This window comes from Lates calcarifer, linkage group LG6 (assembly GCF_001640805.2).
Source record: "Lates calcarifer isolate ASB-BC8 linkage group LG6, TLL_Latcal_v3, whole genome shotgun sequence".
NCBI lineage: Eukaryota > Metazoa > Chordata > Actinopteri > Centropomidae > Lates > Lates calcarifer.
In genome coordinates, this window is record NC_066838.1 from 6,001,543 (window position 1) to 6,013,618 (window position 12,076).

General features: G+C 38.5%; 1 protein-coding gene across 6 annotated transcripts in view; it reads right to left on the minus strand.

The window, feature by feature from the left end:
• Positions 1–12,076, minus strand: part of ptpn11b (protein tyrosine phosphatase non-receptor type 11b) — a 38,974-nt gene that overhangs the window by 10,035 nt on the left and 16,863 nt on the right. For 4 of the 6 annotated variants that reach the window (XM_018675234.2, XM_018675233.2, XM_018675232.2 and 1 more), the window contains exons 3-9: positions 6,791–6,985; positions 3,472–3,664; positions 3,112–3,231; positions 2,816–2,929; positions 1,454–1,550; positions 1,149–1,228; positions 780–935 (exon numbers count right to left, since the gene is read on the minus strand). In XM_018675234.2, the coding sequence (XP_018530750.1) occupies positions 780–935; positions 1,149–1,228; positions 1,454–1,550; positions 2,816–2,929; positions 3,112–3,231; positions 3,472–3,664; positions 6,791–6,985 (955 nt within the window). The remainder of the gene's footprint in view (positions 1–779; positions 936–1,148; positions 1,229–1,453; positions 1,551–2,815; positions 2,930–3,111; positions 3,232–3,471; positions 3,665–6,790; positions 6,986–12,076) is intronic. The other 2 variants (XM_018675235.2, XM_051071066.1) reach the window with 1 other exon arrangement.

The following is a 12,076-nucleotide window of genomic DNA, read 5'->3' on the forward strand; positions in this document are numbered from 1 at the left end:
CATACTATCCTTGTCAGCCGTCTCCCTCCCCTCCCCACCAGACATGGGGGCGAGCACACACACACACACACACACACACACACACACACACACACACACACACACACACACACACACACACACACACACACAAGCACAAGCACACACACACACACACACTGCATCATCACTTCTACGCATATCAACCTATCTCTGTTAGAATCAGTTAATGCCATCGAGTGTCTTTCATCTGAAAATGCAAAACAATGGTTGATAGTAATGTACAAGTCAACAGACAGAGACAGGCTAAAGCTATGTGAGACACACAGTCCTCTGTTGTTTTCATTTGTTGTGTTATCTTCTGTTGCTCGTTAAAGAACTTTGTGACCAATCTGGTGGTGAAAGCACCTTCTACATTAATTTCACTTGACTAGCATAGTGGATTTTTAACATGTAATGTTTTAGATTTGGGGTATTTAGCTCATGCTCTCATTACAAAATCTCAAGTGTCCAATTGCAGAACACCCCTCAGCTCATGGATCACCATCATTACAAGCAGTCAACAGCAATCAGCCCAGATGAGTGCAATATTGAAACAACACAGAGACCATTTAGGAGTAAATGCTAGAGAGAACACATGAAAAAGAGCTGGGAACAGAAAACAGAAAAGGAACAGAAACAGTTCTACTAAATTAATTACCTCTGTAGTTTAACATTAATGCATACAGAAGCAATCACAGTGGCTCACAATATCTAACTATACTCCTGAATATTTGCTCTGTGTTTAAGCCAATGCTCACCCGCCCTCGCTCTATCTCTTTCGTGGTCATGACGATAACGTGTGTGTTCTCTTGGTACACCATCTTCCAGAAGTCAATGACTGTGTTCTGTAGGCAGCCCTGGGTGGCGATGAAGACTTTGCCCTCCTCCATGTGGCGCCCCTCTTCATGCATACTCTGTGCAACACGAAAAGTTATACACTGAATAAAATATTATCACTCCAAGGCTAGAGATTCATATTCTCACAGAAATTAATGATAAAGATAAATATACATAAATATATAATGTTTGTATGATGTATTTATCACTTTGGAACTAAACCACCCACAATAATTGTATGTTAAGGTGAACTTCCACTAAATGAATATCTGCTGAGGACTGAGACTCACTCTGATGTAGTTGGCATTGATGTAGTCTGAACCAGGAACATCTGGATCTTTTTCCCTGATTTCAACACGAGTTGTGTCGACTGAAAACACAAAGTGAAACTGTCATTAATGCACAACAAAACGTCTACAGTTTCCTGGAATCACATTGTTTTTCAAATCTAATGTCAATTGATAGGCTGTTGATAGTTATCAAAACCAAATCTTGACACTTTGCTGAGGCCTCTATGTTGTCTGTTGTCTATTTGTGTCACTGTTTCCACAGGAAGTTGGGGAGACAGGAAATGGCAGGTTGCTGCTTGACTCACAGGGGAGGATATTCTTGTATCTGTTTTTACTCTTGTTTTCTGGCTTCTGGCCTTCTTTCCGGGGATAAAGGAGTTTGCACTCCTGTTGCTGAAGTACCTGATAGTTGATGACAAAAGAAAAAGGGAAATGAAAAGAAGATGAGACATGTTTCCAGGAAGTTCTAAACAAAAGAATATCTACTGTAATATGAGGTCATTTATACGCAATAGGGGTCACCCTGGGGTGCAAGAAAACTACATGTGTCAGTATTAAAGTTGTACACTTAAAAGGAAGCATTTCAGAATGACGTTCCCTTCAAATACAAGGAGGGCTTTAGAGCCTTTCATTCATATTCACTTTGAATGCATATCTGCTCTTGAATAGGTCAAGCAATTACAGCATTAATCTACAGTTTTTTTTAGCTGTGATAACTAAAACTAGGTGTATGGCTTAAATAAAAAGCCAGATAGACTACTTAATATCTTTGCACTGTTTTCCTGAATTGATTTCCAAATAATCTATGAGACAAGCATATCAGTGTTTATTTTAATTGCTATATTATGTCAACCACAGACACTTCAACACAGGAGAGGCAGAGAGTAATCTAAATTCATTTTAAAAATGATTATCATCTCAATAAAGTTTGTAGCCTGAGAACAGGCCATTCAACAGCCAGACAATGATCAGTTCATATGATTTTCTAGACAAACAAACAGTAAAAATCAGGGTCAGTAAATGCAAATCAATAATTCAAGGCCTAATACACATGGAAACAATAGAAACTGTTCACATTTATGACACTTTTGTATCAGTTGCACAGAAATGCTAAAAACATGAATGTAATCCACGAGATAAGCTTTAGTCAGCGTCATTACTCAAAGGTTAAAGCAGCATAAACGTGAATTTCTCTTGATAGACAAAAGAAAACAAATAACTCACTGGAAACAACACAGATGTAAGCCTACACAAACAGATATAAAAGAGATTAGTAAATAAAGGCATTAGGGAGCAAACGGCCCACAAGATGACATTTTAGATGACAAATTGCTGTCATGGAAAATGCTGCATACTTACACTGACACTTAGCATTAAACAATAACCTGTTTTACAACCGCTAATGAAAACATCATCCTCAAAACACTGTCAAAAAACAAAAATTTGGCATCCTAGAGTGAAAAAGAACATGTAAAAGACTTATGTGCCTAATTATGTCTTGTTCAAGACTGAGTCATCCAGCTCTCAAATGCAGCCTCATTTGATAAAACTGTGCATCTGACCAGAATTCCAAAGTGAGTTAAAATATTTATTTAAATATAAATATCCCCATATTTTTTAACAATCGTGATTGAAAGGAATAATTCAGGTGTTTTGAAGCCACATACCTCAAATTCCTCCCAGAATCCTTGTTTGGGCTTCTCTGAGTTGTCTGCTACTTTGTTGAGCTCTCGTACCCGGTTCTCAATGTTGGCTGCATTTATCCTTGTGGCATTAAATGGCTGTCATTGTCATGTAGGGGGAGAGAAATTTAACTTATCAACAGAACATAAGTACTTGTTCTAAAAGTATGAAAATAACATTTCCATATGGTTTGAATTAACCAGCATATTGCAACATGCCTTCAGGGTAAGGCCAGATTAGATTCTTTTGTTTGTTCATTTGTTAAACGTCACATCCATACCTGTTTGAGGTGCACTACGATGCCACTTTTCTCCACCATGGGGTTCTTCTTGTAGTGATCCACCAGGTCTGTCAGGGTGTCAAACCTCTCACCTCCGCCTACGTCGTACTTACCGTCCTGCTGGAGACACACATTTCAACAGTTCAGCTACAAGAGTAAGGATTTCTTAGAATGCAAAAATGAACTCTGCTTAGAAATACATCATTCAAGCACCAACAGTATGCTGATTAAGGCTGAGAGGTGAAATCAGGAAGTCTAGGCATCACAAGCCTCCAGCCTGTCTTAATCCACCTAAACCAAACTCGTAAATTTCTCATAAGTTTCTGGATATGTCAAGGAGCCTGAACTGAGTTTCCTTACCTGGTAGCGTATCATAACATGGGTGACCTTGGTTTTGCGATCCACGTTTTCATGTTTCTCCTCATTGGTGAGAACTGAGAGGACAAAGTCACCTGGTTTACTCTGGCTCTCCCGTACCAGGAAACTGCCGGCCTTGCCTTTGTCTGTGAGCAGTTTCTCTGCATCTCGCCCAGAGAGGTGTCCATGGTACCATCTGAAGATGAATGAGAGAGTAGCCTGTGATATACCAACACAATAATCCCCAAACAAGTCACTGACAAACTGACAAACTGTACGACTTGAATGATGGTATCTTTCCTCAAAATGAAAATCAACAACAACTTAAATGCTTTAAGAGCTATAAATCCTGGTTTATATGTTAGTATTAACAGATCGTCATTCTTACTGCATAATCATTGCTATGACCTAGTAATTATGATTATTTTATGATGTTTAATTTTCCCATATTAAACAACAATAATACTTTCTTGAGTCAGTTTGTAAGCCATGTGTCTAAATTCCCTTCTCTCTTAGCATCAGCTTCACACAATGTTTAGGACAGGGTCAAAACCATTTACTGCGGGCATCATGTCATATAAGATAGCTGTGTCTGTTAAGGTGAAGTTATCTGTTGAGCTGTCACAACAATAGCAACAAAAAGACACCAAATAAAAACAAGCAGCTGGCAAGACCTGTTAAAAAAACACAGTGAACATCAGCGTTCATTATTTCAGATTGGCTGCGTTCACCATCTGCTTCTCCAACTCCTGTGGAAGTTGAAGAAGCTCAGCCTAAAGCTGGATGTGGGTAGAGGTAGAGGAATTATCACGACAAGTGAGAAGAGCTGAGACAGAAACTTGACCAAATGTGGAGGAGGATAAACACTATGCTTCCTGCCTACAGGGAGAAGTTCTATATTGTAGCTTTAGGGTTTAACATAATGTCTATCTATATGTGCACAGCGAGAGAAGACACATACTCGAGAATAAAAGTGTCTCTTACGCTGCTGCAGCCTCACCCTGCATGCCGATGAAAACCTGCACGTCTGCGTTTTTTTAAAATTTTTTTTTCCTGTGTGGTGAGCAAGAACGTGTAGGAGGCTCTGACGAGAGATGTATGTAGAATGGAAAAACCACATAAACCTAAGCCATAGATCACAAGTTCTTAGACCTAAATAGAAACTGAGATATACACATTGCAATGTGCAGATGTGTAGAAAAAGTGAATCTACATACCCGGCTCAGTGTGAGATGATACTAAACAAAGCAGAATTTTTTTTTTTTTTTTTTTTTTTTCAAATGATGATTCAAATGTAGCTTTCCAAAATGCTTCCTGTGTGTGAGTGCATGCTCAGATTCCTGGCTAATACACCAGCTGTCTAAGTCTCACATTTCAATGGAGGAGTGTAGGTGTGACTAAATATATATCTTTGTCCAACCTGTGTATAGAAGGATGTTAGTGTGTGGCTACTTCAGCGAGCATAAACAAAAACAGCAGCACCACCCACTTAGTTTGTTTGAAGATGCATTGGGGAATATGCCACTATTTATGTATGTGAATGTGCATCTGAATTCAACATGTGGGTGTGTGTGCACAGAATAATATATCCTCTCTACCTCCAGTATGTGTAAACACATATGTGTATTGGTACATAATTAGAGAGTTAATGGCTGATTGTTTCCTGGTTTCACTCTGTTTAACAGTTTACTGGCTGGTCAATTACACCTGGACAATAATTTAATAATTACTGTCTATAGGCAGAAAATCATCACTCGACTCTACACGTCCCCTCATCTCTACAGAGCGTTTTAGCGTCTATCAGCTCTTTGTTTTAGTTTCTCCTAACTTAGGTCTGATGAATCCACTGTATGCTACCTATTAATCACCATATGGCAGACACAAAGTAATCATGTGAACATAGTGGAGCAATTAGCAGCTAAAGAACCAGATATTCTTCTGGAGCTGGTGGAGAACAGAGCTAAAAGGGCGTTTGCTTATGTTTTTGCTTTTCAAGTGTTACATTTTCCACTGCCATCCCTAACAGTGGATACTTTATTGCATCACCATCTCAATACTATTTTATATGTAATCTAAGATGCAGCGATATGTATCAAGATGAGAGAGGTATTCTTCTTAATATAGTGAAGTTAACTTCTCCCATATTGCCTAGCCTTATGGTGATGACTCATAAGGTTCCTATCAAGACATAAAGGAGAGCTGGGGCTCTATTTTCGTGAACCAGACGGTGCGCTGTGGTACAGAGTGCAGTCAAGTGCGCACTGCCCAGTGTGCTTGGGGGGTGCCAAGTGCACTTTGGTATTTTCATGGCCGGCCGCTCCGGACACATCGGCAGCGCACTTAGGAACAGGATGGGATCAGAAAGAGTACATTATAGGTGGGTATGTTAAAGGTTGTGACGACCATGACCAATCACATTCATTCCCTTTAAAAACAAGACTCTCCCTGTCATGACAAACTGACAGCCCGGGAATCTGACTATGAAATACAGTTGTGTGTTTGATCTTCATATTGCAACATAAACATGACCCTGGTATGATCCACAAATAAATAAGGACTTTTAAAATAACGCTCTTGTTTTTGGAAACATCACTATAAAATGTAACCCTAATAGTCTCCATCATATCATGTTGCTCATCGCAGCCACGCATCTACCTGTATTCTAATTAAAGACAGAGCTCTAAGTGTCACTTTGGCCAGACTCATTAAAAAGCCCTGGTTACCTGGTGTTTTGCATGGAGGCACATGGAAGAAGAATGGATCACCCTGAGGGAGTTATTAGCGAAGTGAGAAGTTTTAATTGATATAAAATTTTCCATGAGACTATGGGAACTGTTGTCATTGTGTCAAGTATCTCACACGCCTGTTGATTTGCAGCAGAAACTGTAGAATAATTAATCCAAACGATGAGTTTGATGTGCAGATGAGCACAGAGGTTTCTGTGGTAATTCTGCAACAGTCTGGTGCTTGTTGCACAAAATTTAACCAGTGGAACTGTGCGTAACTGTGGCTTGACAGTGCGCAACATCACCCTTGTCTGAAAGCTAGACTAATAAAATTTCTCAGGTGGTTTAGCTACTTCTCATGGTAGGATGAAGTTTTATAGTCTGACACCCCTCAAGCTGTCAGAATAACTATCTGTGGTCAGGGAAAAATTTGAGTGCAGTTTTAATCAGTTAAGATAAAACAGCAACATATTGAGCGGAACTTTGACATGTATTATCTGTGTCTATCTGCCTGGATTTATCCACATTGTGTTTGGCTGTACGCAAATGTGAGTGTATTTGCATGTGTGGGCGTTAGTGTGCGAGTCTGTCAGCACCTCTCAGAGGTGGGGTCCTTGCAGTTGAGTGGGTACTTGAGCTCGATGACATGGCCGTTCCTCTCGCGCAGGAGATCTTGCTGTTCAGTATAATACTGCACCAGCTCGGCCAGCGTGGCAAACTTCTCGCCTCCGTACAGGTCGTAGTAGTCACCCGAGTTCTGGATCTTGATGTGGGTCACCTCATCATTTCGCCTGTGTGGGAAAAACCACAGAGGGAATTCAGTCACTCAGTTAGTTATCATGCATGTAAATAGAGGTGGACTCAGACCAAAGAAGCACTCAGCATTTTTCTGTTTGTATTTTTCTTGTTTGCTTGTACCCTGGGGATATTTAAACACTGAACACACACACACACGTACACACAAACAGCCACCCACACACATGTTCATGCAGTATATTCTCACACAAACAAAATCAAGACCATGCACACTGTGTCGCCCACACTCACTCACAAAGTATTAATGCATATAAAGTAAACTATAAAAATGTCCGGCTTATCAAGCCATCTGCTCCCATTTTAAGACACTGCACCTCAATTTCTTAAAAAGATGTTAGAGAATCAGCCAATTTCATTTGTCTCCAGTTACTTGCATTAATCTGCTTTATTCTGTCTGTAACACATTCATATCTCTAAAATACTAAGGCTTTTCTTACAAAGCTGAAAGTATAATAAGTATATAACTGTTAAATGTAACAAAATAACTTTGACCTTTTCAATCTGCGCCAAAACTAGAATGATAAAATAAGCCACAAGCTACTGTAAAAAAGAAAATGCAAAAAAAGCTACAAAGACACAGTGATTTAAAAAATACTGATCCATTTTATCGCAGACAGAATATTTTTCACTTTGACTTCTATAAACAAAACAACACAAATCTTCTCACAAGGGATCATCCCTTTTTTTAATACTGTAGTTTTCATATATAATGTATTTGGATGAAGGCTGTATCGTGATTGCAGAACAGTAGAAAAAACATGCACGCAGCTGCTGAGCTCAAAGACTGATAAGCCAGAAAACATTTGCTATCACTTTGCATATTCAAAGTCCTCTGGCTGGTTTGAATAGGTGCACACAAATGCGAACACACACTGACACACATACACATATAAAAATTTACTCTATAAAATAGCTGGCTGGAAGCAAGTGAAGAACAAGATGTGGCTCAATGGCTCGACCGCTAAATGTACTTCTTATATGTAAATCTGCTTCTCCATTTTCCATCTCCAGTGACTTCGTTAAATGTGTTTCTTTAGCAGAGATAAACAAAACATCCTGTAAACATATTAAGTATGATGACATACAACACATGTATACAACTGTTGGAGGGACCACAGGGGAGTTAGCCAGGCAGTCAGTACTATCTGATCTTCAGGCTGAGATACAATAGTCTCCTCTCTCTCTCTCAAACTGATTATCAGCTAATGGTCATATCAAATGGCACAAATCCTATTTCCCTCCATCACTTTTCTTGCTGTTCTCAAAAATTTTTCATTTTTATTCTTTCCATCCTCCCTCTCAACATATTGTAAATCCTTTCCTCCACTCAACTATTCATCTATCCCATAATCCATCTCTTTCTCTTTCTCCCCCTCTCTCAGTGTTTCCTGGTAATTGCTTTATGGCTCTATTAGTGGTGGTTGGCAGGATGCCACAGGTCTATGGCCCTGTTAAAGGCCCCTCCTCAACTCTTGGGCCAAAGCCCCTTTTCTCTCAGAGTTTAACACCATTAACTCTGGAATGAGCCAAACACATCCTATTAGATTTTCATTCACTTCCCTGCTCTGCCTCTGTCAGACATTGATAACCTTTATGGATTTATTACAGTAAGAGAGTCCTCTTTACAGTAAGAATAGAGGGATGCAAGTTCAGCATCATATCTGCTCAGGTCTGACTCTAAATTGCTGTTTATTCATGACAGATTACTTCACATTACTTCTTTTTCTCCATGTTTTTGTAAAAATCAGTCACAACCACAATTATGATCAGATGGCATTCTCCATCATATCACACTCTGTTGCTCTTTTGGTGATAATTATGCCAATCCTCTTTGATGAACAGCATAAATTATCAGGTAACAAAGATCTATCTGTGAAATTATGCTACTAACCAATGTAACAACTATAAGACATCCTACTTTTTTACCTTAAGAGACACCCTGATAAACCAGCAGCAGGTGCAGACTGGTTGTGTGTATAAATCTGCCAACTTAAAATAAATCTAAACAGAGACAATGCGACAGATTCTGCTTATTTTCAAGTACACTTCCCACATTATGTAATTTTATAAATTAGAATTTGTTATTCTCCACAAATAGCCTTGCTTTGTGGCTAAACATAGACAGACCAGGTCTCCGCAGTGGATCTATACTGTCCATAAAGCACTAACATGAAGAACACTATTTTGTATAACAAATATTTACATAGTAGTCTATGAATAATTTCTAACTCAGTAAAAGGAGATAGATTTCCCCTACGTTTATTTAAATCCCATTCAACTTTCAAAGATGGGCAGTGATGTAATCAGGAGGTAGAGCGGGTCGCCCACTAATCGGAAGGTCAGCAGTTCGATCCCTGGCTTCTCCAGTCCGTGCTGAAGTATCCTTGGGCAAGATACTGAACCCTACATTGCCTCTACATTGTGTGAATGGGTGTGGATGTTAGAGCACTTCGTGCTAAGAGCAAACGCTGTATGAATGTGTGTGTGTGAATGTGACACGTAGTGTAAAGTGCTTGTGGTCAATACGACTAGAAAAGCACTATATAAGTACAGCCCATTTAGGAATTAATGGTTGAGGATGCAAAGGCAGCAGTTGAAATAAACATTCAACTGTGAGAAAACACAACTTGTTCTCACAACCATTGGGTCCTCACACCTTAAACAGATGAGGATGTAGCATAAACGTGTAGTCATGCACATCTATGAGAAGTACAGGATTGTTCCTCCTTACTGAACACGCTTCTGTATTTTCAAATCAGTGTGTATGTTTCTCACCACCATCCTGTATAACTACTTTAGCTGCAAAAGAATGTTTATCTGCCTGAAAATAGCAAGTCTGGAATAAGACTGCTTTGTCATTCTGAAATTCTACTCACAATTAGTTGGATTTACTGACAACAACAAAAAGATTAATCTCAGATTTACTGCTTTGTTCTACATGATAATCAAATAAAACCAGGATATCTAAAATTTCTATTCAAAGGTAAAAAAATACAAACTTTAGATTCTTCAACAACAAATAAATCTTTGAATAACTGTAACGTTAAAGCATGACAAGAGGGAAAAAAGAGTACAGTATAACCAAAGAATACACAGTGGGATTCTAGGCATTTTTACAATGTATTTAATTTCGTGGTGTGATGGGATCCTGCTTTACTGGAAAAACAAATGCAGCAGATAAAAGCAGGATAATTTTGTCCCAGATTATTCCATGAACTGGTTTGCATTGATAGGACCAACTGAGCAGAAGCACAAATGTACATAATGTCACACAGTCCTTCACAGTGCCTCTCTACCAGATCACAGCATTGTTATTCTGCTGCAGCTCAACAGCCAGAGCAGCAAACATCTATCACGTCTGTGAGTGAGATTATATGTCAAAATTTCTCAACATTTGTGCCAGAGTACTGAATCCTGCAGAAATAGTGGGTTCCCTTAATAAACAGTATTTAGATCAGTATGACTAAACTAACTAATGCACTGATAAGATGAAGTACACAAACTTGGACAACTGGGAAATGTATTGCTCAAAAATGCACATATTTATGCATGTACAAAGTCTAGAATATATAGATTATTGCTTGCTTTGCCCGGAAGCCATTCCAAGCAATATTTTTCACTCAATACAGCCTAACACCACTGAGAAATCACTTTTACTGCTGTCAGTTCACTTATCAAACTGAGGTTGATAAAGTTCTAGCCTGTATTTCAATTCTACTTTTGAATATGAACAGACTGCTGAACTTGAGGTTTAACCTAAATTCTAAAGGAGACATGTTCAAATCTGACATGAAATTTCAAAAGTTATGTTCAGTCAGTGTGGACATAAGGCTGTGGAAGAACCGTGCTTACATCAAATGCATCATCTGGTTAAAAGTAGACACTGTATGATCTATATTTTCTGAGCTGAGAGATGTTTGCAAACCAACCAAGAAATCTTACTGAAATGGTGTTTGTTCTGTTGTACCAGATAGCCAAGCTCAAAGACAATGACTAAAACTTGAGCATATGGATGAAAATTATCTCTACAATGGATGAGTGGGGCCAAACAACTAAACAATAGATATTTTTTATGCCACTGAAAAGGGCCAGTCTAAACAATAAATACCCAAAATTAGCTCTGCTATGTCACTACTATTGGCAGCTACTTATGTGATACATATGTGACATTTAGATTTTTTCTTTAATGTGTATAATTTGAAAGTTTATGATTTTAGCGTGCTCCCATACCATTTTATAAAAGAGTAAGACTGGGGGGATCAGACACTGAATGAATGGACTTAAAGTAAAATATAATATTTACTTTGCACTCAGATGAAGTCTTGTTCTAGTTGCTCCACAAATAAAAAAACAAACAAACATTCTTTAATGTAACAACCACTATCAATAATTCATGACAGAGTACATTGAGGAGTTTCTGTATCCTGATGCTGTCTTTGTATATGCATATGTGTTGTAGTTTGCTTGCTAAAAGCAGTTAGCAGTTACTTAACAGTAGCTAGCAGTTACAGAGTAGTTAATTAGTTAGTTGCAGAGGTAATTTGGATACATTTATATTCATTTATGTTTATGTCTGTATTTCAACTGACTCTTCCCAGCAAAAAGTAGCCATTGTTTAGGTGTCGTGTATTGTTTATGGTGCATGTAGTAGGAATGCATGTGTTATGAAAGCAGAAACACTGACAAACATTTGCACACAATGCAATTATGGTTGTGTCTTTGTCTTTGTTGACATGCAAATCTAGCTACACCTAATGTCTCTATTTGCTGTGGGTGTTAAACTGGGAGGTTGTATGTTACATGTCAGAATGCAACGTTAACAGTCAACACAGAAACACTGTTGAAACAGATGGAAAAGCAGTTTAAAGACATTCACAGATTGAGTTAACATCCACAATAATGATGGTGAAATGCTCTTTTACTCAACCTATAAATAGACTGGCTGCAATGGAAACATATCTAAGTAAACCCTGGCTAGCATTATATAATACAGAGGCCAGGAGAAAATCCATTTGCTCTCTGTGGTAATTTGCCCTGCAAAATTCTCTCTTAAGATTGCCCTTAAA